This window comes from Gadus morhua, chromosome 10 (assembly GCF_902167405.1).
Source record: "Gadus morhua chromosome 10, gadMor3.0, whole genome shotgun sequence".
Taxonomy (NCBI): Eukaryota; Metazoa; Chordata; class Actinopteri; order Gadiformes; family Gadidae; genus Gadus; species Gadus morhua.
The window spans coordinates 25,238,254-25,265,570 of record NC_044057.1 but is presented as its reverse complement, the minus strand read 5'-3'; the positions used below and the strand labels follow the sequence as shown (position 1 = coordinate 25,265,570).

The 27,317-nt window shown below is 44.5% G+C and overlaps 5 protein-coding genes across 9 annotated transcripts; 3 read left to right on the top strand and 2 right to left on the bottom strand.

Moving 5' to 3' along the window:
* Positions 1 to 271: 271 nt before the first annotated feature.
* gla (galactosidase, alpha) lies at positions 272 to 7,801 on the top strand. Of its 2 annotated transcripts, XM_030367881.1 has the most exons (8): positions 272 to 556; positions 741 to 915; positions 1,811 to 1,985; positions 3,131 to 3,222; positions 5,139 to 5,300; positions 5,501 to 5,542; positions 5,653 to 5,850; positions 6,384 to 7,801. In XM_030367881.1, the coding sequence occupies exons 1-8, from the start codon at positions 399 to 401 to the stop codon at positions 6,645 to 6,647; spliced, it is 1,266 nt and encodes a 421-aa protein (XP_030223741.1). In that variant the 5' UTR covers positions 272 to 398; the 3' UTR covers positions 6,648 to 7,801. The 2 variants fall into 2 exon arrangements, with proteins under 2 accessions (XP_030223741.1, XP_030223742.1); XM_030367882.1 differs by lacking the exon at positions 5,501 to 5,542.
* Positions 7,432 to 10,009, bottom strand: rpl36a (ribosomal protein L36A). Of its 2 annotated transcripts, none has more exons than XM_030367886.1 (5): positions 9,906 to 10,009; positions 9,172 to 9,277; positions 8,601 to 8,668; positions 8,380 to 8,502; positions 7,432 to 7,511 (listed from the first exon to the last, which is right to left on the bottom strand). In XM_030367886.1, exons 1-5 carry the CDS (start codon positions 9,906 to 9,908, stop codon positions 7,491 to 7,493), a joined length of 321 nt encoding a protein of 106 aa, XP_030223746.1. In that variant the 5' UTR covers positions 9,909 to 10,009; the 3' UTR covers positions 7,432 to 7,490. The 2 variants fall into 2 exon arrangements, 1 of the variants encoding a protein (XP_030223746.1); XR_003978278.1 differs by lacking the exon at positions 7,432 to 7,511 and adding an exon at positions 7,851 to 8,156 and having other exon boundaries at positions 8,202 to 8,502.
* A 385-nt stretch (positions 10,010 to 10,394) lies between these two features.
* On the top strand, positions 10,395 to 21,551 carry btk (Bruton agammaglobulinemia tyrosine kinase). Of its 2 annotated transcripts, none has more exons than XM_030367878.1 (18): positions 10,395 to 10,513; positions 12,960 to 13,111; positions 13,407 to 13,511; positions 15,706 to 15,787; positions 15,920 to 16,036; positions 16,124 to 16,179; positions 16,409 to 16,593; positions 17,033 to 17,095; positions 17,259 to 17,313; positions 17,537 to 17,619; positions 18,183 to 18,310; positions 18,416 to 18,487; positions 18,887 to 19,058; positions 19,572 to 19,791; positions 20,308 to 20,372; positions 20,504 to 20,622; positions 20,766 to 20,923; positions 21,039 to 21,551. In XM_030367878.1, the coding sequence occupies exons 2-18, from the start codon at positions 12,971 to 12,973 to the stop codon at positions 21,108 to 21,110; spliced, it is 1,893 nt and encodes a 630-aa protein (XP_030223738.1). In that variant the 5' UTR covers positions 10,395 to 10,513; positions 12,960 to 12,970; the 3' UTR covers positions 21,111 to 21,551. The 2 variants fall into 2 exon arrangements, with proteins under 2 accessions (XP_030223738.1, XP_030223739.1); XM_030367879.1 differs by lacking the exon at positions 10,395 to 10,513 and adding an exon at positions 12,006 to 12,157.
* A 616-nt stretch (positions 21,552 to 22,167) lies between these two features.
* On the top strand, positions 22,168 to 24,068 carry timm8a (translocase of inner mitochondrial membrane 8 homolog A (yeast)). Its single transcript, XM_030367887.1, has 2 exons — positions 22,168 to 22,537; positions 23,117 to 24,068. The coding sequence occupies exons 1-2, from the start codon at positions 22,427 to 22,429 to the stop codon at positions 23,276 to 23,278; spliced, it is 273 nt and encodes a 90-aa protein (XP_030223747.1). The 5' UTR covers positions 22,168 to 22,426; the 3' UTR covers positions 23,279 to 24,068.
* On the bottom strand, positions 23,731 to 27,221 carry zgc:101583 (Mg_trans_NIPA domain-containing protein). 2 transcript variants are annotated; one of them, XM_030367883.1, is made up of 6 exons: positions 26,607 to 27,221; positions 26,235 to 26,367; positions 26,007 to 26,063; positions 25,632 to 25,722; positions 25,167 to 25,327; positions 23,731 to 24,965 (listed from the first exon to the last, which is right to left on the bottom strand). In XM_030367883.1, exons 2-6 carry the CDS (start codon positions 26,365 to 26,367, stop codon positions 24,322 to 24,324), a joined length of 1,086 nt encoding a protein of 361 aa, XP_030223743.1. In that variant the 5' UTR covers positions 26,607 to 27,221; the 3' UTR covers positions 23,731 to 24,321. The 2 variants fall into 2 exon arrangements, with proteins under 2 accessions (XP_030223743.1, XP_030223744.1); XM_030367884.1 differs by lacking the exons at positions 26,235 to 26,367; positions 26,607 to 27,221 and having other exon boundaries at positions 25,996 to 26,063.
* Positions 27,222 to 27,317: the final 96 nt, after the last annotated feature.

Here is a 27,317-nt window from a genome sequence, read left to right as displayed (position 1 = left end):
TATAGACTGAGTGGTTAGGCATTAGATGTAAGACCATCAGAAATATTAATGCTAAAGGGCACCTCAGAAAATAACATATTTGATCATAAAAAAGATCTGTCTTCATTTACCGTATAGGATAAGGCCAATAAAAAAACAAAGAGGCTGTGGTTGCGGTATATTTGGTCATATCATCGTCCTCTATGTTTGTTATTTATAGCGATCTCTCCAAATTGTAATATTGAATTCGGCGCGTTGAGTGAAGATTCCTACGTCATCAGGGGGACCAGGATCTGCTCCTGAGCGGGCGATGCGGGAGGCTCCCCTCCGGTGAGCGGGGCTTGTATTGTCTGTAAACCGGACATATTTGTGTATGACGCTTCCTGGTCCAAGGTGCACGTCACCCCTCAGATCCTACGATGCGGTGCACAGGACTACTTCTGTTTCCACTTTTAATAAGTCATGCCGTTAAAGCGCTGGACAACGGGCTGGCCCTGACGCCCATCATGGGGTGGCTGCACTGGGCGAGGTTCATGTGCAACGTCGACTGCGACGCCGACCCCGATAACTGCATCAGGTAGGTCGGATCTCTCAGGGCAGTGCCCCCTGTTCTTCTCCGTCCAAACATGAACGATCCAGCGCTACTCTTTTTAGACTGAAACACACAGAACCGCTGTAGCTGACCGCTGAACATGATCTATGCATTTAGAAAGCATGAGTAGCAGCCCCCTGGCCCTGTCCCCCTCCCTTTGTGCTTGCAGTGAGCGGTTGTTCATGCAGATGGCGGACGTGATGGTGAAGGAGGGCTGGAGGGACGCCGGGTACGAGTACGTCTGCCTGGACGACTGCTGGCCGTCCCGCCGCCGTGACGCCTCTGGGGGGCTTCAGGCAGACCCCGCCAGGTTCCCAGGGGGCATCAAGAGGCTGGCTGACTACGTGAGCTGCCTTTTTTTTTTTTTTTTACATTGTAGCCTACTAACAGCAGGTGTATTATTCAGTATTAACTGCAGGTGCATTTTGCATTATTAACTGCGGTCTTACGTCAAATATGATGCTACATTGGTTGTACTTATACAAAAAATATAACAGCTCAAATTTCACACCACATTCGGGCTGATGTAACTAAGGATCTATATATAAATCGATCCAACATCGATGACATTTGTAAGTGCTACATATTCTCTATTCCTTTTGCAAGCAGCTTCACAGTAGGTTAATCCATACAGGTGCCGTTCACTCGTGTAAAAAAAACAGAAATAAGACGATAAGTTTCTCTTCCTGCTAGACAAACGCACTGCTTTTTTACAGTGTTCCGGCGCCATCTGGTGGTGGGGGTATATTACTACAACAACAACATTACAAAGTTTGCTTGAAGTCAGGTACTCTTATCAATAAAAGTTTACTCAAGAACATTCTATCCATACAAAGATATAAAGTAGAATAATAAACTTAATAAACAAACTTACAACTATCTTGATAGCATAGCCGCTAGTTTGGTCAAGTAGGCCTACTGCGTATCTTGTATATGACCAATAAAACTAAAAAAGGTTCGTTTAGTGTTGTAATTCATACTTTTTTATCCACCTTGAACAATGTGGACATAAGCCCATTGGCCACTAAATGTATGTGCCTTTAGTTAATCTTAAAAGCATAAATAACATATGGGTTAACCTAACAAACAATAAAAAGTGCTTGCCACATGGTTCTATGAACATCCTTTCTGTACGGACAGCGATATATTATTTCTCCTTCTTCTGACAAATGTTCTTATTGATAGTCGCTTCGGATAATATATATAATATAATATATAATAATAATATATGTCTTGCAGGTGCACTCTAAAGGCCTGAAGCTGGGTATCTACAGCGACGTCGGGGCAGAGACCTGTGCGGGATACCCCGGGAGCCTGGATCACTACGAGAAGGACGCCCAGACCTTTGCCGACTGGGGGGTGGATCTCCTCAAATTCGACGGCTGCAACATGAAGTGGACTCGGCTGGCAGAAGGTAGTGAGGTGGATTTTACGAAGAAGATATGCATCTACATGGTTGATGTGTTAACAGGCCTCATCAACTGTCTCATAGCTTTTTTCAATGTATTTTAAATTAACATTATATTACCATGTGGAGTCGATTTAACGTTTGGCACACATGACATAACTTGTACCCTGCTTTTTGAAAAAAGTAGCTGATCGGAGAACGGAGTGAACAGCGCCACTATTTCAGAACTGATTGCCCTAGCCCAGGGGTACTCAAGTAGAAATGATGAGGGGCCACAAAAAAAAATGTCAGTGACTCAGGGGCCGGTCGGTGTGACTGAGGCCGATATATGCTCTGTTTTAGACGTAACGCGTAAGCACGTAAGATACATAAGCCCCCTTGCGCGGTAAAATATCCCCCCTTACGTGCTTTAGTGCGTCGGCCAAAATTCCTGACTATGCGACTAAAACACTACGGCCCTACGCAGCTCGCAAAGACTGTGATTGGCCAGCTAACCACATCCTTTCAGGAGTCTCACATTTCCGGTTTTACAGCATAATAGCGCCATTTTTAAAAGGCTGTGACGGAAGCGAATGAAGATTTTTGAAGATGGAGAAGAAGAAAACACAAGAACGAATTATGATAATTATAAATATAAACAAGCCAGCGATTTCCACTTCCACGCCCACAGATTCGTTCGTTGCTCCCCCTACTGTTCTGGCGGAGAATCCCCTTGCAACGCGCGCAATCCTTAAGGAACCTTAAAGGAACCGTAAATCAAAACTTGTCTAAAACAAGTCCCTTGTGTAAATTACGTGCTTACGTCTCTGCGTCTAAAACGACCCTAAATCGGCCTTGACTGCTGCTGAGATGGACTGTCTGCCTCGAGTTTGGGAGGGCTGGAGCGGTCTGTGGGCTGGAGTGCTATCTGTTTATCGTTGCAACCCCCAGCCTCGTATTGAGATCGCGGCGCGCGGTTTCAAAATAAGAGCGGCCAGCACGTTTTTTGTTTTTTGTTTTTTTTTATAATTAAAAAAACTTTTCAAAACAGCTCGAGGGCCATTAATAGACACCCCGCGGGCCGCTACTTGAGTATGACTGACCTAGCCTGTACCACTTCAAGATTCAGTACTGCAACACGGACTGACGTCCATTCTGCTTTGCTGCTCCAGGTTACAGGAACATGTCCAGAGCCCTCAATGCCACTGGGAGCAGGATGGTGTACTCCTGCGAGTGGCCATTGTATGAATGGGATTTCCACAAGGTGAGGTAGACTTTATACGTGCGACCCGACACGCATACAATCAAGTTTCGGTTCCGCTTACACCAGAGCACAAACCACACTGAGTGCACCAGGGGTCTCATTTATAACCGTTTCGTACGCACAAAACGGGGCTGAAAGAGGCGTACGTGACTTTCAGCGATAAGGTTGTGATCTATAAAAAACAAACTTGACGGGAGAATGTGCGCAGCCCTAACCAAACTCTGACCCATGTGTACGCATGGTTTGGAGGAAAAGGAGAATTGGCAACACAGACGGTGTGGTGGTGAACTTAAGTCAGACAGAAGAAATGTAGAGCGAGAAGAACGATTATGTTTTATCACCGCCCTTCATAAGACAACTGTGTTATTTCTCAGTTATAACTCCAGAAACATCTCCTTAGAATCTAAATGAAAATTCCTCTATATCTAATCCCGTGACTATTGTCCACTGACGGCGCGACTGGATGGAATAAAGCATCTGTCCAACATGTGTCAATAACAAAATATTTTTATGTGTCACTTTAAACACATAATTAAATGTCAATTAAATCCCATAAAGTGTGGAAAACCAAGCCACATACTCATCACAATCGTTATATTATTGTCCGTTCCTCTTGATGCTTTTCATAACAAATCAGGGATTAAAAAGGGGTTATGTTCAAGAACATTTTACGTGGGTGATTACAAACTGATTATCCAAGGTGTTCTCGGTCAGTCTTATTACCGTAACCCTATAAATACAGCGGTGAGCCCCGTGCGTAATGCTGCACCATGGCACTGCTGGAGGACCATGCAAATGGAAGGATTCGGAGGGAGAGGGTGTTCAGGAACCATAACGATTTATTGGTACATAAAAATATGTACCTTTATGTCAGACCACTTCTTTTTAATTCTGGGACTGTGCGCTCCGTGCCACTGACAGAGTTCACTGCTGCATCAACATGTTGCCACCCACTCTGCTTTTTGTTGTTAGTGATCCCAATCCCGGGACCGCCGTATTTTTTTACTTTTATGACCTATAAACGATGTTATAATGATTTATAGTCAGGTTTAACCATACTAAGGTGTCAAATAATGACGTACATGCATTTAGACGTGTTCCCTGCTTACCGTCTGGAGTGGCTTTGCAGAGCGCTAAACACTAGGGACGCCGCTCGCCATTCACTTTTTTATTTAAATTTCCCGGATTTATCTAGGTAGAACAATCCGGAATTTCCAAGTACTGTATGGTAATGCTGCAACATGCTCTCCGGCAGGTATTGGAAGGTAACCAATCACAACGGAGTGGGGTTGGCAGGAGGGGGGCGAGGGGGCGCAGAAGGACGAAACCGAGCGTTGACAGAGAATGCTGAAAGCGCCCAGATGAGAGGAAGAGTTTCCCGAAAATCGACAGTTTTTTGTGCAGGTTGCTCTATAGGAGTCATTAATAAGAAATTAAGACCAGAAAAGTAGTATAATAGGCAAGGCCGCCTTAATGCACGGGATTGCCTGGGCTGAAGCCCCAGGGCCTACGCCGATCGGGGGGCCTATCATGAGGTGCAGTAAAAAAAAGAAAAGAAAAAAGAAAGATTTATATTTTATAATGGCCCATGATAGGCCCCCCCAATCGGCGAAGGCCCAAGAAAATGTGAATTTTTGTTTGGGGCTTACAAAGATCAGATGCCTATCCAACCACCACCCCCCGTCAACAACGGCAAAATGTCGGAAAAAAGTTACACATCTTCATTGTAAGATCCCCTCTCAGGGGGCCTACGAAACCTCTCAGCCCCAGGGGCAAATGGCAGGTTAAGGCAAGACTGATAATAGGAGATCTTTAAACACCAGAAAAGGCAGATTTTCAAACAACTCGTAATGGCTGATCCCACTCACACCTTTTGGCATAACACCCCCCCCTTTAACATCGACTACGTTCTCCAGCCCAACTACACCGCCGTCCGCGAGACGTGTAACCAGTGGCGGAACTACGCCGACGTCTACGACTCCTGGAGCAGCGTCAAGTCCATCGCAGAGTGGACGGCTCTGCACCAGGACGCTGTGGCTCCGTGGGCCGGGCCGGGGGGCTGGAACGACCCTGACATGGTAGGGTTCTGGGGGAGCTAAGGGTCCGTGCAGAGACTGCATGCCAACAACCACTACAACATGGACACTGCAACGCTCAGCTTAAAGTGTACAGTGAAGTAGTTTTTAAAAGTCTATATTAACCACAAACATAACACACACCTTAAAGTGTTAGATGGAAAAACTGCCCTAATACATTGATTTAAATTCAACCTTTCCAGATATCTTGCAAACAGTGGTTGAACAAGATGGAACATTTAACGGTGCAAATGTTAAACTCAATCTGAAAATATAAATTTCCCATTTGAAACAATTCCCAAAAATATATCTTAACACGCGTCGTAATCCGATTGCATCTTTCCCGGTCGTTCAGCTGGTGATCGGAAACTACGGTCTGAGTCACGACCAGCAGGAGTCGCAGATGGCGCTGTGGGCCCTGATGGCGGCGCCGCTCCTCATGTCCAACGACCTGAGGAGCTTGTGTCCGCGCGCCAAGGCCCTGCTGCAGAACCGACGCGTCATCGCCATCAACCAAGACCCCCTGGGCCGGCAGGGGTACCGCACGGCCACGGTAGGCCGATCGGACCTCTGGATCCAGTAGCAAGGCCAGGGAACCCGAATCTAGTTAGAACCTCGATACTGCCTGGTTGATTACATTTTAAATGGTCTTTTCTCAAAACAGGCCCTCAAAACCCACCTTTTTAAGATTATAGAAGCTTTGTTATTGCACTGAATACTAAGTGCAATAACAAAGTATTAAAACAACGAAATTCAAGGTGCCACTCCTGATCCGTGCTTCAAAAAATAAGAGTAGAATAAATATAAAAATGTAACAAATAAGACGGCCCCTCTACATATTATTTTCTCTCTCAGACAAGATCGCTTTCCCCCCCCCCCATCCCTTCTCTTCCTAATACATGTTCTTAAACGGTTTTATTCTTTGTTTACTCTGCAAAACGTCAGAGTTTTTGGAAAAGTGAAATATAAACCTAATGTATCAGTCTCTTACGTGTAACCATTAATAAGCCTATACAATTGGGTAGACACCTCACTCGCCAACACGGCTTGAGTTTTACAAAGTTAATTGAGTTTTTCCTTCAACAGTTGGGCTCATTCGAGGTGTGGGAGAGGCCTCTCTCGAACCGCGTCCTCGCCGTTGCCGTGAGAAACAAGCAAGAGATAGGAGGTCCGCAGAAGCTTCCCATCGTGAAGGTCCCCGGCTGGAGGACGTGTGGTTCTCTGTGCAACGTCACGCAGATCCTTCCGCAGTACAAGGAGCTGGGAGTCCAGCGGCAGCGCACTGACCTGGCCGTCGCTGTGAACCCATCCGGCGTGGTCTTGTTGACCTTTCACCCCATATTGGACTAGGAAGCCAGTGTTGGCAAAGCTCACACCCAGCTGAACTACCCTCCATTGAAGTCAATTCTGGTTATTTTTTTACCATCGTCTGAAGTGTAATACCTTTTGCGGACCACATCTCAGCAGACCTCTCCTCTAGCCTGATCCCCTCCTACCCGAGTAGCCTGAAGCCGCACCCGTCTTACTCTGGTGGACTTCTACCGCTGCATCGGTAATGGCTGATTACGGTGCCACGTTCCCGCATTGCAAAGGGGTTACGGAGCCATCTTGCGTCCACCTCAAGGGCCTGATGTGCGCCTCCCAAAAATGATAACCTTCCGTCGAGGCGACGTAGCAGCGAGGGCTGCGATTGGTCGGCTAACTAAAACCCGACCCAGAAACCATAAAGGTTCACGACTGTGTGGTCATTACGTAGACGTAGAAACTCAGCCCTTTAGTGTGACAGTATTGCATGTCAACAGCCATCTTCCCATAGAGCACTGACAGCTCTCAGTGCTTTGCGGTCAGAGGTTGGTTGAAACACAGTACCTTGACCCTTATCACCTATTTGGTATTATATGCACATGTCGGTGGCCACTCCTTAGAAACTCCAGTCGATCAGAATTGTACAACGAACATGAAGTCTTTTACAATAAATTGAAATGCCCTAAATACATTTATCAGAAACCTTATCAAATCCCAGTTGGGAGCCAACTCTTATTGAACTGAGCCAAATGATCTTTAGATAAAGCAAGAGCTTCTAAAACTAAAATTGTTGGATTTGAAAGGTATGAAATCAAATGTCCACAACATCTGATTTTAGTTTCCAACGTTTTATTAACAGTGACCATTTCCACAAGACACAGCCACAGCTTAGAACTGGATGACCTGGCCCTGGAAGAACAGAGGGAAAGAGGAGGTTAAAGGAGCAATAAAGAGCACTGGATCCCAAAACATTTACGACCAAGACACAGAATGTAACCGGGATGGGTGATCCATGCCTAACTAAAGCAGACCCAAGTCTATATTATGTTTGGCATTTGATACAAATCAAGATTGCATAATCCACCAACTCCAAAAAATTAAAACGTATTAAGCAGCCCTTTCAATATTTTAACAATGCCCCTATACACCGAAACCCAACTCCTATAACTGCCTAGAAAATAAAAACACGTTGGAATGTTTTTCCATTGTTTGTCATCAGTCTCTCAATTAATCGTACCATGATTTTTCTGAGTTAATAGCCGACTTTGAAAACCAGCATAACTTTTTGCATTATATAAAAATTCCATCAGGGAAAAAGAGTTGATAACATGATTCCACAGCATTGTTTTTTCACAACCCTTGGTGAAGCTCTTTATCATAAGCCTTGGTCCCACAAACTCAATATATAATGATTCCATCAGTGACTTTTGGTCCGGCATGGACACTAGTCAGTCGTCACGGAGAATCAGTAATAGATAGTTTATAGATTTAGCCTTTTATTACTTCAGAATACAAGTCAATTTTGGATTTATTTGTAGCCAAGCCTACGATTACCACAGAATATAAGTTAATGTGGATATACAAGTAGACTGGTATTACCACAGAATACAAGTTCATGTGGATATAGACGTAGCCTAGTCTTGCCACATAGAAGTTAAAGTTGCTATAGATGTAGCTTAGCCTAGCATTACCACACAGTTAAGGTTATGTGGATATAGATGTAGCCTAGCCCACCATGACCACAGAGTATGAGCCACATGGCTGTGTGCAGACCTACCTTTCTCTTCTTGTCACCTCCCAACTCAAAGTGCTTGCATCTCTTGATGGCCAGCATACGCTTTGATCTGCAGTTGGGCTCCACACACTCCAGCCTCAGCACAATCTTCTTCGTGGTCTTGGCCTGCGGACAAAAATAAAGGAAGTATGAGGCAAAAGATCACCAGTGACACAACTCTTAGTGACAAGTTCTGAATCAGTCATCATTGGTTTGAACGTTACCTTTTTCCTGAAGATGGGCTTGGTCTGGCCTCCATAGCCGGACTGCTTTCTGTCGTATCTCCTCTTACCTGGAAGAGAGCAAGATACATCAGAACAATGGGCTGCTTCTCAGTTTGTAGTTAACATTTCAGCACTTGGTAAGAACTTTAAAACAACAGAGGTCAGGTCATCAGTGCAGTCAACAAATACGTTGGGGAAAATGTAGACACTAGTGATTGACTTGAGAGCCCATGGCAACTTTCAAGAAACACTGAGAAAGTGTCAAGAGCTCACAGAACACTGCCCACACATGACAAACGTATAATGTTCTGAAACCAAAGGCACAACCATGGAGAAGACTAAGGTTGTCTGGAAATATCAATGTTGGAGTGTTTCTCCCCATTTAATACATTAAAGACATTATTCGTAAATATAGGACCTCATAGGGGGAATGGCGACTACTGCCAGGAACCCTCGAGAATATTTAACGTTTCCATTTGGTTTATTTGGTCGCTTCAGCCCATTGACAAACTAAACCAGCAAGGCCAATCTGTCAGGTGAGGCCACCAACGAGTCAGTCCGTACAACATACCCTGTGCGTAGAGGGAATCCTTTCCCTTCTTGTACTGGCTCACTTTATGGGTAGAGTGCTTCTTGCACTTCTTGCAGTACGTCCTGCGGGTCTTCGGGACGTTCACCTACAGACACACAGAAGACGCACCCCACAAGCGGGTCAACATGGGCCGCAAGACAACAGTCCTAGACGCGTGACACAATATGCTGAACATTAGACATAGAAAGGGTAGGGAGTTCAGATAATGCATGATTTCATTTTAAAGTCTGGCTGAAACATTAGTTGGCTTATGAGTAGTTTGTCGAGATTGTAGCCAACCAAATAGTTATTAAGAACTCCCATCAAACTAGCCGCAGCTAATGACTGGCTATCGATGGTCTGGTTGTAGCAACAAGCTAGCGTTAGCCCGAGTGTTTATGGCCAACAAATTAACTCAAAACTGGTGGATTTAAATGGTTTGACAAATACAATAGGACTTATTAAGATCCACATTATGTCACAACTGAAAACCCTGTTCTTATAATATAGATATGCGTTGTTGGTTCAGGCCCGACACTGTGGCCATACTGGAACGCTATCGATATAAAGAGCGATTATACATCGAATAATGCAAACATCTAACAAATGACATCCCGAATTGATGTTGAACATAAAACACTACAAACGTAGATAAATATAAAGAAAGTAAACACATTAAAAGCAATAGGATTGCGTTAGATTTGAAAAAGTATTTGCGAGAATAGATTCCCTACCATCGCTGCAACCCGATGCGGAGCGAAAGAGAGAGCCCTGACCCGGAAGCACTCTACTTTAAAGCAGCCGGTAGTCGAATTCGAGGAGCATTTCTAAAAATACGCCCTCCAGTGGTTAACTATTATTATTTCAGTATGCATATTAGAGGATGAGAGGAGGTATCAACAGTCCCACTCCCCTGTCACAGATAGAAACTGCACTTCAGTCATTATTTTACAATTAAATAATTAAATAAATACAAAAAAACAACAAGACCAGATGCATGAATACTCAACCAGATACTTTTTCAAACTGCATTAATTATTAATGCAGCACATATTCCCAATAAAGGCCAGTACAGTTGTCTGACCCACTCCACATTCAGTAGATGAACAAAGCACTAATGTTTAGCCACGTTCCACTTATCACAGAACAAAAACTGCTCGGAGAAGATATGAAAATTAGCAGAAAGAAAAAGGGGAAGCAAGTGGAGTCAATTCCTCTCTGTGGGTGGGGTTTAGGTTCTTAGAACACACTCCCTCACATTGCATGGAAGACCAGCCATCGAGCCGGAGGCGCCCACCACCCTCGCTGATCACCTCTCCTTCTCCATAGTGTGGTCACTCAGGTAAGAGGCTTTTCAATCAAGTATTCAAAAATGATTATTTAGTCCAAATTAACACGATTGCGATTAGAGATTCACACCCTCTTTTTCATCACAGACCAAACAGAGAACACAGACTTTGTTCATTAAATAGTCATCCATAGCTTGCTGGTTTTTAGAGCTAAATTGCCAGTGACTATGGGGTCAACAGTGTTTATTAAGCTGAAGCTTGGCCATTAGGGTCCCAGTTTCATTGGGGTATAACCACTTCGGTCAACTGGGAATAACCCTCCCTCACCACACCACCATTATTTAGTGACTGATATACTATTTGAGGCTATGTAGTTCTGTTGTCTCCTCTGGAGTTTTGCCAGGTTGTATACTATGATGTGTTTATCTACTGCTGTTGTTGCTGCTTTGAGTTACAAACAAAAAGTTTTCACACAACGAAGCAAAGATTGTGACACCTGGGCTCCTCCTTCACCTGTTGGGTTCATGAGAGGATGCATAGGCTACCCTCTTGAACATGAATTATTCTATTTTTAATACGCTCACCATGATTGGTGTGTTTATTGTTTTTTTTCCTGGTGGTAGCATACAAAGACTTCTCAAACGGTGAATGAATGAGATACTTTGACGGAGATGGAGTAGCCATCATTTGCTCTGAGTAAACACTGATCTGCCACCAAATTCCTTCAAGAACTTCCTTGTCTGTTCGTATTGAACCCGTCCGTCCATTACAAAGCCGGCCTATTCAGGGTATTGAGTTCAAATGTACGGGTGGTTTTCCCAAGGGGCCGTTCCTTTCCCGCCCATACCTCGATCAGTGACACTGTAGGAGGCTTCATAGACACATTTTGGTGAGTAGTTTAGAGAACACTAGTGTGAAATTCATGTAAGAAAATACAAAATTAAGACTTGCCACACTTCTTTGTGGCAACGTTGACCCTCAAATAGGCCTCTGAATCCAATATGGAGTTAAACTAAGGAGACAACGATAACTGTAGATAGTTCTCCGCTCGACCTCGCTCCATTGATCAACCCCACAACCCAAAGCGGCCCTGCTCACAAGACAATCCAGCACGGTACAAATGGTGGAGCAGGGCCAGAGAGTTTCTTCTCCCTTTGTATCATAGTGCAACATTGACGCAACTTCCCCATTCATCTGTCTGTCAGCCACAATGAGTCACAAGCTCAGGATAAAAGCAACAAGTCAGAAAAAAAAACAGCCCTTCTGTTCAGCAAGATAAAATAAATAATGGAAATGGCGTCAGCTGCAGATAAGACTATGGTGGATGCATTTCCTCTCGCCTGTGTGAATCAACAGAGAGATGGTGATAGAGGAGAATGACATTGGATTATCATGAATATGCATTGGGAAGTGTTTGTTGGGTGTTGTACGGTGGTAGCGATAACTAAAGTCAACAAAAACACCAACGGTGGCTTCAAAGTGAGGGCAGTGGTAGAGGGGGGGGAGGGCTTGTGTCGTTACAGTTCAGATGCTAGCAGGAAGTGCTTGCAGGCTGAAAATAGGCGTAAGTGGACGACAGTTTCATTTGCATAGACACATTTGCTGTTTTTCGGTCAAGCATTCATACAAGCAAAAAGCATGCAATCAAAGTGTTTTTTTTAATTGAAAAACGACTGGACAGAGTTGAACAGAACAAGGTAAGTAGATCTGCCTTTTTTGTGTTTACGCGAATGTTGTGCAGATGGTGTGCCACAAATTCAACACTAGCATCAATACAACAAATTACATTCCTACAGATATTTGTCCATGTTTGCAACACTTGCTTTTGCTTTTGACTAACTTATGTAATTCTGGTTGGGTCTTTATGTATTTTCTATTTTAGATTGAGTTTCACAAATAACTTATATGTTTACGACCACGTTATTGGATAACTCTGTAATATATGTCAATATATATACGTCAATATGGAGTGTTTCTTCAACTTTTAATGACTTTTCAAGCATTGGTAGATAACAACTACAATGGTTTCTATGTAAGCATGTCATGTATGTTCATATTTATATTTGAGAGTGTGAATTATACTGATATTGCCTGCACCTGTTTTTCCTTAGTTTTCTCTCTCTAATCATTACCGTGTCGGATCCGTCCAGGGTGGGTCCAGCTCCCACAAAGAATGCTCTGTTATTTTACATCCCTAAATGATTAGCTCATCCAGACATTTTAAACTCTCCCCTGCTCTCACTGGCAGCTCTCAGCACGGGGTGCTGGCCAACTTAAACTAAATTAGTTGTTTAGAGCGGCGGAGTTAGTGCGCCAGTGTGTTGGGGTGAAGAGGGGGAGGTGATAAGATCTTGCAGGTGTGAATACTGCTTAAACAACAGGCCACCGGGAACTTCCGCACGGTCCCTTTACACAAATCCTACCGTATAATTTGACTAGATAGCCAGCTATTGAACAGGTCCCCACTCCTGCTCTGCTTCCCCTCTGCTTGGATTCCAGGTCAAGGAACGATGGCATCAAGCATAATGGAAGAATGCTTCATTAAGAGATCGCAGCAGAAAAAGAAGACGTCTCCTCTGAACTACAAGGAGAGACTGTTTGTTCTCACGCAGGAGAAACTGTCCTACTACGAGTACGACCAGGACAAGGGGGTAGGTGTTCAATTTACAGTAATAAACACAACATATATACAAGCCACACCAGCGTGTTGGGCTGATCAAACCAGGATGATAGGTTGAAATTACTGATCTCTCTCTCTCTCTCTCTCTCTCTCTCTCTCTCTCTCTCTCTCTCTCTCTCTCTCTCTCTCTCTCTCTCTCTCTCTCTCTCTCTCTCTCTCTCTCTCTCTCTCTCTCTCTCTCTCTCTCTCTCTCTCTCTCTCTCTCTCTCTCTCTCTCTCTCTCTCTCTCTCTCTCTCTCTCTCTCTCTCTCTCTCATATATATCAGAGGAGGAAAAGTCTCCGGGGAACAGTGGATCTCCAGAAGGTGAAGTGTGTGGAGAAGGTATACCCTGAGCACCATGCTCCCACAGAACGCCTCTACCCATTCCAGGTACATCCATCCCTCACGTCCCTCATCAAGACATTATCCTTTATTATTCTAGTTCTTTATGGATTTAGATATTGTAGTCAAGAATCTGATTTTTGTTCCAATTTTTGGAACAATTAGGTGGCCGAGCAGCGATGCTGCTTGGCCCCTATTGTTTCTGTAACGTTTATTAGGCTTATTTCTCCTCACCAGGTTGATCTGGACTCAAAATTATTTTTGAATATTAATCTCTAGAATCAGATGCAAAAACTTCACCAAAATCGCCACATAAAATCTTTAGAACAAGCCTCACGAAAATCATCTAAAATAATTTGTTTGATTTAATTCCATTTGAGAAATATTGGCCAAAAATAATAAAAACTTCACCAAAATCGCCAGTTAGCCCATTTTCCTTATATGAACATTTTATTATTGTCTCAAAAAACATACGACTATTATTAGGTGGACACCAATACCCCCCAATACCCATAAACCCAAATTGTGGTACTGCACCCAAAGGTGGCGCTATTTAAAGAAAAAAAATGAACTAGCCTTATTCCTCCTTACTAGATTGACCTGGACTCAAAATTCTTTCATCATATTAATCTCCAAAACCAGATGCAGATCCCTGGTCTTCTGCTCTAAAAATGTTTACTTTTCCCACAATTTCATAGAAAAGCCAAACGTCCACAGTCTCAACCCATTTTGCCTATATGACCATTTTACTATTGTATAACTACCTTAAGGCTATCATTAGGTGGATACCATTAACAGTGCACATTTTCAGATCTGTACTCTTTTAAGAAAGTCCTTAATTCTCTTGTGAAATGTGTGCTTGGAGTTTTCTTGATGTGTGCTTATCAATCGACATTTTCACCTTGTGAATGAGGATTCATGCAGTTCAGGAATGTTATGGCGCGTTTCCACTGCAGGGTGCGGTATGGTTCGGTTCGCAAAGGTGCGGTACGGATTGCGTTTCCACCGCCAAAAGTGGTTGTGACCCGGTCTGAGCCGTACTCGTTTTGCCCTCGTCTTCAGTACTCCTCATTTGGGGTACTTGAAGGGGTGCCGGAAAATTCGAGCTACACACCCCCTCCGTTGATTGGTCGACAGAATCGTCCCTTCCGGGCGACTTGGGGATAAAAACAAACAAACAAACAAACAGATTTTTCAGGTATATGCTTTGGAGAAAGCCCTTAATCCACTTGAGAAATGTGTGCTTTGAGTTTTCTGGATGTTTTGGCTTATCAAAAGACATTTTGACCATGTGAATGAGGCTGCAGTTGAGGTTTATAAGTGGAACATCTTTCCTTAAATATGACAATTATATGTTATATCTATATATCTTCCATAAATGTGTTCTTGACTTTTAATTTTGCTCGGACCCTGTTAATCACCGCTTGCGGTTATATTTTATATTTGTATTTTGATTCCCATTATCGAAAGCGAGTTCTTCAAATCGTTTTTCTTTAACGATTTGTGATGAAGCTAAATAGGAGTTGACTAACTGTACGATCAAAGCTTTAAAAAAAGAAAAGGCCTTAAAGTGGGAAGTGAAACTCGTTGAACAAACAGACGGACGGAGGTTGGTCCAGGTGGCAGAGGATCGAGTCAACGTTGGGATTTCTGTTTGACGTTCAACTCAGGAGGAGCGACTTCTTCCGGATTATTCTTGTTTTTAAAGACTAAAAAAAAATAGAACAACTCAGACATCCTCGGACAGGAAACAATAAAAAATAAAATAATAATGATAATTGAGAGGCTGGATGATATCTGGGTTTATCTGTAGTGCACTGAGTATCACCGACTGATTCGATGATATTGCAAACCAACTTTGATGATCAATGTTGAATATTCAGTATTTCATCCGAGAATCAGCCACATTTCATGCGATCTCATTTAAATGACAGGATAAATAACATTTGACAAGCAGCATTTGTATTGTGATGCCCTCCCTGCTTTTGTCCATCCACACAAAACCCATTCGGCGTCTCTGTCTGTTTAGTGATTAATAACATAATATAGCCTACTCCTAATCTAACCCAAATGGATTGTCATCAACACCTTGTGGGTTTATAACCTTATCATAGCCCTTCCATTCATTGTTTCATATATTCAACTAAAGCCACCAAATAGCCTGGGCTTTATTTCTCCTGCTTCTGATCAATGTTCCGGATTATTCATGTGTTTAATGTTAAGGTTGTCCTCTCACACGCAGGTCATATACGATGACGGGCCGCTGTATATCTTCGCAAAGAATGGCGAAATTCAATCGGAATGGATACGAAAACTTAAAGAAAGTTAGTATATGTTTTTATCTCTGTTTGGGTCAGAGTTATGTTCCACATACTACAGTCAATTCAATGTTAATGTGTAATGTGCGTGTGTGTGTGTGTGGGGGTGTGTTTGTGTGTGTGCGTGTTTGTGGGCAGTTGTGCGCTACAACAAGGACCTCAAGCAGAAGTACCATCCGTGTTTCTGGGTAGACGGCCAGTGGCAGTGCTGTCAACAGGAAGTGAAGCAGGCAATGGGGTGCCGGGTGTTACAAGGTAGGGTTATCCTAGCCCTTCCGCGTCGCCTTTTCTAGCTGTTGAGAGCACAAAACAACCTGGAAAAAAACCTCTCCCATTTCACAGGCTTGTCCAAAGACAGAGGGGGCTCCGGGAAACCTCTTCCTCCTACTCCAGTTGAGGTGACCCCCCCCCCCCCCCCCCCCCCCCACACACACACACACACTTTATTGCCCATTTGTCAGGCAAAAGTGTCTGCTAAATGCCCTTTAATTTGGTTTTCCTTTTTTTTACCGTGCAATTTTAAATGCACACACACACACAAACACACCCCCGTTGAAGGCTTCACATGCACTTTACGGTAACAACAACAAGCATCCCCCCCTGCAACCCCCCCCCCTCCTCCCCCAGGAGCCGGCCGTCCAGACGTTGTCTCTGGAGCCCCCCAAGCCCTCACTGTCGGTGGGGATGACAGTCATCGCCGAGCACGAGTACATCCCGCTGTCAGCACAAGACCTGGAGCTGAAGAAGGACGAGGAGTACACCATCCTGGAGATGCCCGACGCCAACTGGTGGCGGGCGCGGGATAAATACGGGTGAGCTGTGTGTGTGTGCGCGCGTGTGTGTGTGTGCTTGCGTGTGCGGGGTAGAACAAAAAGTAATCCTGATGGGGGTTAGAAGATCAATGAAGTTTAAGAAGTTTACAGAGTAGTTAATATTTTGATATAGTATTGGGAGGAGAAGATAACAGCCGCTGAGTGCAGTCCGAGTCACTATTGATCTGCCAATAAACAATCCGATGAACATACGGATGTAACACATTTGTGTTATTGATATGTTGGATATTAATGTGCATTTACCTTTTTCTAAATGTTTTGTTTTCTTTCAAATGCGGCATTTTCTGGCTCAATCATTAAAAGTACTCTACTCTGTAAAAACAAAAGACATTGGGACTGCATGATAAGGGCGTGTAATAATGCATTGTAGATGTGCATACTAGTGCATAATGACTTTTTCTCTTTTTTTTTATTACAGAAGAGAAGGCTACATACCAAATAATTATGTTGTACAGGCTGGAAATGTTCTAGAAAGATATCCGTGAGTAAATCATACGATAAAAACATGTCATGTTATTACACAAGGAAAATATTAAAACAATAAGGAAAGAAAGAAATAATAAAGCCTAAGAAAAACAATATTTGAGCGCTGCATGCAGCACTCACCTACCGAAAATAAATAATGATAATTCCACTTTCCACAGCTGGTATTGTAAGAATATGAACCGGAGCCAAGCAGAGAATTTGTTAAAAACTGAGGTAAACAATAATTTATTATTAATTATGATTCTTATTGTTGATAATAAGGTAAGAGGCCTAAACCCATACTGCTCTTCCACGAAATGTGTTTACACTCATTATTAGTCGCTTTGGATGAAAGCAAAGGCAAAACTAACTCTGCAAATGAAAGGGAAGTATCAACTAACATATGTTTGACTTGAAAATGCTTAAAAACCTTGGCGCTCTGATTCTGAATTTACAGAACAAAGACGGTGGGTTTGTAGTGCGGGATTCCAGGCTCAAGGCTGGTCAGTACACAGTCTCCCTGTTCAGTAAGATCAGTGGGTAAGTACAGTTACAAGCTCTGTTTACACAAGGCCAAGGCTCACATAAACACACACACAAGCATGCACGCAAACACACACACACACACACACAGACACACACTCACAGACAAACACACACACACACACACACACACACACACACACACACACACACACACACACACACACACACACACACACAGACTCTCGTTTGTCCTGAAGGAGGAAACAGAAGCAGAGCGTGGGCCCGAGATGGAAATGCAAATCATGCAAAACCAAAGTTTAATCTACTTTCATTTTCAGACTGCGATAAACTGTTGTTCTGAGAGGCTGCAGACCACACAGATGTCTTTACACAGGATTCTCTGTCCTGTCCCCTACAGGGATTTTACTTTTGTTTTAGATTTATTGAGACAATGCAGAACTAACAAGATTTACGTCACAACAACAGCTGTCTTATCCGGCCTCTTACATTATTCATGCTTCAACATCAACACACTTATCAATTGATATGCACAAACAATGCTGATGAAGACAGAAAAGGGCACTCAACCCTGACGTCCTGCTGGGTTCCCCCATCAGGGAGACGGCTGGGAGCTGTCGACATTACAACATCTGCACCACCTCCCAGGGGCAGTTCTACCTGGCCGACAAGCACTTTTTCAGCACCATCCCAGAACTCATCACTTACCACCAGCACAATGCAGCAGGTTGTTGATCGGATCTTTTGTAGATAAGTCTCTCTGCATTATGTAGCCAAAAGTTAGTCAAAGTGACAGTGTATTTGTCCATGGGTTCCTGGAACCTTCTCCTAGGTATGGTCAGCAGGCTGAAGATCATTGTGTCCAACCGGGCCCATGCGCCATCCACCGCAGGCCTCGGCTACGGTAAGCACACAGCGATTTGAAGAGCACTGGCACCGTGTTTGTTCTGGATAATGCATTGACTGATAGACCGATCATGGAAAGTAGCTATACAAAGACTAAGAGAAGCATGCTGTTGCTTCTTTATATGTTAACATGTAGAGAGAAAGAAAGAAAGAAAGAAAGAAAGAAAGAGGTAAAGAAATTCCACATTGATACCTTATACTAAATCCTTCAATGAGATCTTGGGAGCGGTGGATTGATTCCAGTATCCTTATGTGCGTACATTTGATCCCTTCAGGGAATCTAAGGCTAAACAACAGAATGCATGACCCTGGCAGGAATACAGAGCGCAGTGCGAGCTAGAAGATGAGACTGATCCACACTAGTCAGGGTTTAAAGGGATTTTGTTGGATCTTCCAGGTATGTGGGAGATAAACCCCCGTCACCTCACCTTCATCAAGGAGCTGGGCAACGGCCAGTTCGGCGTGGTCAAGTACGGCAAGTGGCAGGGCCAGCACGACGTGGCCATCAAGATGATCAAGGAGGGCTCAATGTCGGAGGAAGAATTCATAGAGGAGGCCAAAATCATGATGTAGGCCACGTCATCATCATCATCATCATCATCTTCCTCATCAGTCAATGTTCAAGATATTCACAAATTCTAGTAGTCCTACAGCTAAAAACGCACACACACACACACACAACACACACACACACACACACACAGACCCCCCCCCCCCCCCCCCCGCCACACAAACACACATACATTTTAACCCCATCACCATCCACACAGCGCGGCAATGTTAATATATATGTGAAACGTAAGGATGTAACCATGGTTGCAATTACAAGACAAGGGTCAGGGAAAGCAGAACAGCTCTCCCTACTGGCGGTGTTTAGCGATATATTGTTGCCGGTCTTTCTTCTGACAAATGCACTCATTGTTAGTCACTTTGGATTAGCGTCAGCTAAATACCCTAAATGTAAATGTTTTCACTTTCCATGCTTGTAGTTAGGGGTTCAAAGTTAGGGATGTATTCACTAACTCACTCACTCACTGATATGCTGTTGCTGTTATTGTTGTTGTCGCATGCCAACCTCCCAGGAAGCTCTGCCATGAGAACCTGGTGCAGCTCTACGGCGTGTGCACCAAGCAGAGGCCCATCTACATCGTGACTGAGTTCCTCTCCAATGGCTGCCTGCTCACCTACCTGAAGGAGGGCCTGAAGCAGCACCCCACCAACATCCAGCTGCTTGAGATGTGCAAGGACGTGGCCGAGGGCATGGCCTACCTGGAGTCCAACCAGTACCTCCACCGGGATCTGGTGAGACCGCCAATCGTCCTCCCTCACGCACGCACGCACGCACGCACGCACAAACACATATTCACACACGCACGGACCCACCCACGCATGCACGCACGCACGCACGCACGCACGCACGCACAAACACATGTACACACACGCACGCACGCAAGCACGCACAAACCCATATACACGCACGCAAGCAAGCACGCACAAACACATATACACACGCACGCACGCTCGCACAAACACATATACACACATGCACGCACGCACGCAGGCGCGCACGCACGCACTCAGACACAAACACATGTACACGCACGCACGCACGCACGCACACAGGAACACATGCACAAACACACGCAAGCACGCAGTTGCACACAAACACACTAGGATAGGACACACCAAAGATATTACTGCGCTACTCAGGATGTGAATGCATGTATTAGGTATCTGATGATTATTGCTGTTTGATATTATGTCCTTTGTTAATTTAAATGTGTGTGTGTGTGTGTGTGTGTATGTGTTTACTTCCAGGCTGCGAGAAATTGTTTGGTTGATACCAACGGCACGGTCAAGGTGACAGACTTTGGATTGTCACGGTAAAGACACACAGCTGTCTATCAATATAAATGATATTTACATTTATATTCATATTAAGTATGATGCTGGTGGCCCCCAGTGGGCCTGCGAGTTCCCTTCGGTGAGATGTCCTCTCTCCCTGGCGCCCCAGGTACGTCCTGGATGATGAGTACACCAGCTCAGAGGGCTCCAAGTTCCCCGTCCGCTGGTCGCCCCCTGAAGTTCTCCTCTATCGTAAATTCAGCAGCAAGTCCGACATCTGGGCATACGGTGAATAAAAAAAACGTCGTCGTCGTAACACCCCCACCTACTGTGTACCATCTACCATTCCCATGACAGGCTTGATTGACCTCACGTAGGTACTGTCATTCATGAAGGGAGACTTACAGGCCGTGTTTTTTCTCTGTGGTCAGGGATCCTCATGTGGGAGATCCACACGCTAGGGAAGCTTCCCTACGAGCGCCTCGACAACCAGGCCATCGTGGACCAGGTGTCCAAGGGTTACCGCCTGTATCGGCCCCAGCTAGCCAACGAGAGGGTCTACAGCATCATGAAGAGCTGTTGGCCGGAGGTGGGCGATCACACGACCACATTGCGTGATCCGTTCAATCCAACGACCGTATACTCTAGCTGTAAGACTACGTATGAGTGCTAATGCAGTTCTTTATGTCTTGTGCCTTTTGCAGAAGGCAGAGGAGAGGCCGACCTTCCAAGAGTTGGCAGTCAATGTTCAAGATCTGCTTTACGAGTTCCAGTAGTCCTACAGCTGAAAACACACACACACACACACACACACACACACACACACACACACACACACACACACACACACACACACACACACACACACACACACACACACACACACACACACACACGTCCCCCCCCACCCACTGCTCGGCAATGTCAATATTGAGGGAAAATGTAAAGATGTTACTGGTTACTAATATAAGACAAGGGTCAAACAGTTGGACAGTTGTGGTATAGGTTATAGGTTACGCTTCTTTCTTCCTCGCCGATGAGCTCATTTTATGCTAGTTTTAATAATTATAATAATAAAGTGCCCTTTATCAGTATATCTTCTGTCCTTCTCTCGATTTACTTCGAATTAGCTAGTAATATTATGTTATTATTTGACTCAGAGATTTGAAAGAAATGTGTGTTCATTACAATAAAATGTAACTTTTGTTGGAAACATATTTATTGCTTGTTTTCGCTATTTGGTCTCTAATAAAAATGACATTCAACTTTGTTTTAACCTGCTATTCAGGTAGGTTAACCGTTTGTTCCAGCAGTGTGAATAGTTGAGTAATCTTGAAGGGCGAGAGAGAGAGAGAGAGAGAGAGAGAGAGAGAGAGAGAGAGAGAGAGAGAGAGATCAGTAATTTCAAGACAACCGATCATCCTGGTTTGATCAGCCCAAAACGCTGGTGTGGCTTGTATAGATGTTGTGTTTATTACTGTAAATTGAACACCTACCCCCTTGTCCTGGTCGTACTCGTAGTAGGACAGTTTCTCCTGCTTGAGAACAAACCGTCTCTCCTTGTAGTTCAGAGGAGACGTCTTCTTTTTCTGCTGCGATCTCTTAATGAAGCATTCTTCCAGTATGCTTGATGCCATCGTTCCTTGACCTGGAATCCAAGCAGAGGGGAAGCAGAGCATGAGTGGGGTCCTGGGGACCTGTTCAATAGCTGACTATCTAGTCAAATTATACGGTAGGGTAGGATTTGTGTGAAGGGACCGTGCGAGATGGGAGAGAGAGAGGGAGGGAGGGAGGGAGGGAGGGAGAGGGAGAGAGAGAGGGAGGGAGAGAGAGGGAGAAGTAAAACGATGAGTACAATTAAGGAGTAAACGAATCAATAGTATCTGTGCATTTGAAACAAGATGGGCTACTTCTCAAAACGAATGAATCTATCTAAGATTGACGTCACACACAAGCTGCGCTGTGATTGGTGGATTCTCTTTCTGTTTCCTGTCGGCCGTCTCTGGTGGGTCCCTAGTCGCTACACGTGAAGGTCAGAAGCGGTACACTTTGAGGCTTTGCTGTCCGTCGAGGAGGGTTTCGTGTTGAGAAGATGGAGGGACAAGGAGCCGCACCTGACCCCCAGCTTCAGCAGTTCATCGAGGTTGAATCCCAGAAGCAGAGATTTCAGCAGCTGGTGCACCAGATGACTGAAGTGTGCTGGGTAAGACACACACACACACACACACACACACATACACACATGCACTCGTCTGCTCTCCTGCTAGGCTAGCAAACAGTTCTTTAGAGCACTACCTTCATCATGACCATGCATTATGTACCTTTCATGTGTACAAGGGTTTATAAATTGGCATTGTAGATTGTGTTGGATCAGGTTCACCGTAGCAGGACGTTGGTGATGGATCAGCACGGCTGATGGTTTCGTAACTCCCTAGCGCAAGCTAATAGGACGTCCGCAGGAAAGCTGTTTTCATGATGTAATAAGTCATGTGTGATTGTATTTAAAGGTGATAAACTCAAAAATAGTGCACCTTTATGGACAACTTGAGTCATCTCCTTTGTCTTAGCAAGCCTTTGGTTTCACCAAGATCAGACTTTTTTTTATGCATTTCAAACTTTCGGTATATAACCCTGTCAAGTGTTGATTCACTTCAGAACATATTGAAAGATGTAATGATACAGACAATCAGTTTCATACCAGAGCTTATGAGGATAGCAATGCACCTACTCAAAACTATTGTATTCTTATTGTAGCCTAACTGTTACGTTATGTTTTTTCTAGGAAAAATGCATGGATAAACCCGGGCCTAAGCTGGACTCCAGGACGGAGTGCTGCTTTGTGAACTGTGTGGAGAGATTCATAGACACGAGCCAGTTCATCCTGAACAGGCTCGAACAGACGCAGAGGAGTAGAGGTTCGTTCTCAGAATCCATGTCGGAATAAACGCTGTCCTGTTAAAGGACGGACAAAACGGACGCGTACCACCTTTGGCCCCGCCCACCTCCAGTACTGACTAACATGAGAACCGTCCCAGCAACCTGAAGAGAGTAAAACATGTTGGGTTTGATACAAGGGCCTCAAGCGAACGCACGTATCCGGTCATCAGGAGTTGTACGCATGCCAAGCCATTGATTGCCCCCCTCAATGGGTAATATGCGTGTCGTTTGTGGACTGAAAGTCTTTTAATGTTGCCATGGCTAGGAAACGTTTCATGTTATTCTTTACAGCAGATGGGTTTCAAACTTCATTGGACACCTGTTTTGGCGCGATGTGAACCTGGATTGAATCAGCCTTTGAATCTAGTTGACGAGCGGGGAAGCCTATATGATGTGGGCCACATTGGGTCTACCGTGCTGTCCTACAAATGGTCCACATCACTGCTGTTTTGGTCCAAGTGGGTGTTATCAGTGTCTTTATTGATAACATACATGATCTTCGTTAACAATGTTAATGTACATATGCAATAAAGAATATGTCAGTTGAAACCAAATCTGTTTAAGGCACATCACGGTATATCGAATGGACTGATCCAAATAGGATACTCAAGAACAGTCCATTATTCAAAGCTAGTCCTGGGGTCATTCAGTGACTTAAAAAGGAAGACCATCAGGAGATATGGTCTCATTGGTATATTGGCAAATAAATTAACTTTAGGTGCAAATGACGCATATATGCTTTACCATTTAAAAAAAAATGGCTTAAGTGAATTTAAATGTTAACTCAAAGTGAGCATTGGGATTGTATGATTACACATTCACAATTCACTGAAATAGGCGATAGTGTCGGAAGTGTGATAGTGTCAAAAAAACCATAACATTCAGATAGTAAAATAAGTGATCAGTTGTGTATGCTCACAGCAAGCAGACGCACCTTTTTGAAAAAAAAAAAAAAAAAAATGTCAACGCTACAGTTGCCGAGCTAGAAAGGTCGGCGAGTCAATAAAATGCAATACTTTCTTTTTTTGGGGGGGGGGGGGGTGTTAGTGGCTAGACCGCCCCAAGGCTGCCCTTCCTCCTCACAGGGCTTCCTGGGGGATACCCCCCCATCGTCGGCCCGCCCTCTCCTGCCTTCTCGCTCTGGTGTTCGGGGAGGGCTGCATAGGGGAGCTGATGCCAGGGCGCCCCCTGCAGGCCGTTCCTCAGGTACAGCGGCAGCGTCTCCCAGGTGAAGGGGATGTCCTTGAAGGCGTGCAGCAGCAGTATCCCCATGATGATGGTGAGGAACCCGCTGACGGTGCCCACTACGCCGTCCGTGTTCATGCGCAGCCACTCCTTGAAGAGGATGGCCGAGCAGGCCATGACCGAGGTGGTGAAGAACACGTAGTAGATGGGCGTGACGATGGAGGTGTTGAAGATGTCCAGCGCTTTGTTCAGGTAGCTGATCTGGACGCTCACGCAGATCACCAGGCAGACGAGCAGGCACCAGAAGAGCGGCTCCTTAAGCACGGCCGTCCCGGCCACCAGCTCCTTGAAGCCGATGCCCAGGCCCTTCACGCAGGACACGGACAGCGAGCCAATCACGGAGCAGATCAGGATGTAGACCAGGACGTTCTTCTGGCCGTATTTGGGCGCCACGGCGAAAATGAGGACCAGGCTGATCAGAACCACGGAAGTGGCGAAAACAATAAAGCCTAGCAAGGAGGATAAATGCATGTCATTACACACAGTACAATTCCAGTCAGATCATTTTGTTCTTGTTTAATCCTCAGGAACTCTTGTGGAAGATCCATCCAAACAAACCCGGTCTAATCCAACAGGGAGGTTGTTTCGGCCGAATCCCAATGCATATATATGATTCTATAGTTTGAGTTCTCCGTGTGCGGTGTCCGTACCGGGGTCTTTGAGCTTCTCAGCCATGCTGCCGAGCGAGGCCACCTCCTCCTCCTGGGGCGCATGCACCACCATCACCGTGGAGCCAAAGATGCACAACAGGCACCCCACTTTTCCATGGACGTTCAACTTCTCATTCAGAAAATGGGTGGACAGCACAGCACTATAAGAGATGAGCAAAAAATACAACTGTTTGTCTGCAGCGACAATGCATCAACCTGCTAGTGAAATGAATTCACAGAATACATCGGCCTAGAGTGTGGACACTGGTCTACTTCGGATTTACAACCAAGGTTTGAATTCTTGATGAGAAGGCATAATATAACGGGCGATCTAGCTTCCTCTAAAGGCACTGCTTCCTGCTTTTGATCGGCTTTATGTGTCAAGTGACAGCGAGAGGAGTCAACACGAGAAGGGGGGGAGGGTTTAAACACAGAGTAGAGCCATTCCGTAGCCAACACCTTTACCTTACGAGTACACTCATGGCTCCGAGAGGGGTCACAAGGGTTGCAGGTGCAAACGCATATGCTGCAAAGTTTGCAGCTTCGCCAACACCCACTGAAAGTGAGGGATAGGGAGAAATGGAAGGTTTTCATTAAATATTTTCTTGCAAATTGCAATTAAAATAATGTCCACATCAAAGCTGATATCCACAATGTAGGCATGGCGACACAATATCACCAACGACAATAGCCATCCCACTCTGAGTAGCTCCTGATCTGAATACAAAGGCATCAATGTATGGGACCGCGTGGGTTACAGCCAGGCGCTTGTTTCGCAAACGCCTCGACAACATATCTGAGTATTCATAGAAAAGGTAGGTTTGCATACAATGGTCTTACTTGAGATCAGCCCCGCCCACCACAGCCATTCTTTAAGGTACGAATAACCTCCCTGGCCTGTGAAAGAAAGCAATACACAGCATTGGATGCGGGCAACCACTTTGCACTTAAATCCAAACACGATCGTGTTACAAAGTGGGTCGTTTGTTTAATCAGGCCCCTTCCACAGTCGAGCATCACTATCTAATACAAAGTATTGAGTGTAAACTGATCAGACCCTGATGTTACCTGCTCGCATTGAACCCTTGCTGGCCAATCGTAGCAAGCCTTTCTTTTTCAAAATAAAGCTCGCCCCGATAAAGACACTGGATCCGATCGCCAAAGACAGACCGATGTAGAAATCCTTCCGGTTGACATCCATCTAAAACAAAACAACAGTAGACGTTACCATTAGAGCGACACAAAGTAGTATGGAAATAAGCTTAAGGAGCAACAAGTATGCTTGTGGTCTCCGGGTTTAGATCACATGATGGTGGTCTTCTGTTCTGACTCACATTTCCCAGAGAAAACGATAAATTAAGACATTGAAACAACTCGCTGATTTTGTTTATCATTTAAAATGAAGAAGTAAAAGTAAACTATCTGTACATTAAGGTTTACCTTTCAGCCCATTCGTCACTGTTGAAAGAGATCCAGTAAGGGAGCGCTGAGGACTTCCTGATCACGCTGCACGACAGACAGAGGCTCGAGCTGCGATCAGCTCCGCAAGAACCAGTACCGCTCCCCAGGAACCCAAACCGCCCACCAGAACCAGACCCGCTCACCAGGAACCCGACCCGCTCTCCAGGAACCAGTAGCGCAAACCAAGAACTGCACCTCACTTGGTCTGGGGACCCCGCATCGGTTCAGTTTAGATTTACTCCGATTTAGTTAAGGACTAAATCCGAAAGCATTTTTTCTCTTTCATTGGGAATAAAATACAGCATCATTGTGTCTCAACTTAAAAAATTGTATAAGTTGAGAGAAGACAGACAGAAATAAGCATACGTAGGCTCCAAAATAAACTATAACATATGGATAACTAAATGATTCGTAGAGACATATCTGTTTGTAATTAGTGGTTACAGGAATGTATGATTATAGTAGGCCTATTGGACAACAGCCGTCAGTATAAAAAAAAATGGAACGTTCTTTGTAATTTGTAAAATAGTAAAGAACTACAAATAAAACCTCAATACCCTCCATGTAATTTGTGCTAAAAAAAAAAAATGCGTTGTTTTATGGCATGGTCGACATACACCTTAGACACATTCTGATCAACATATGGGGCGAAGTATACTGAAAAAACGCATATGACTGAATATAATAAGT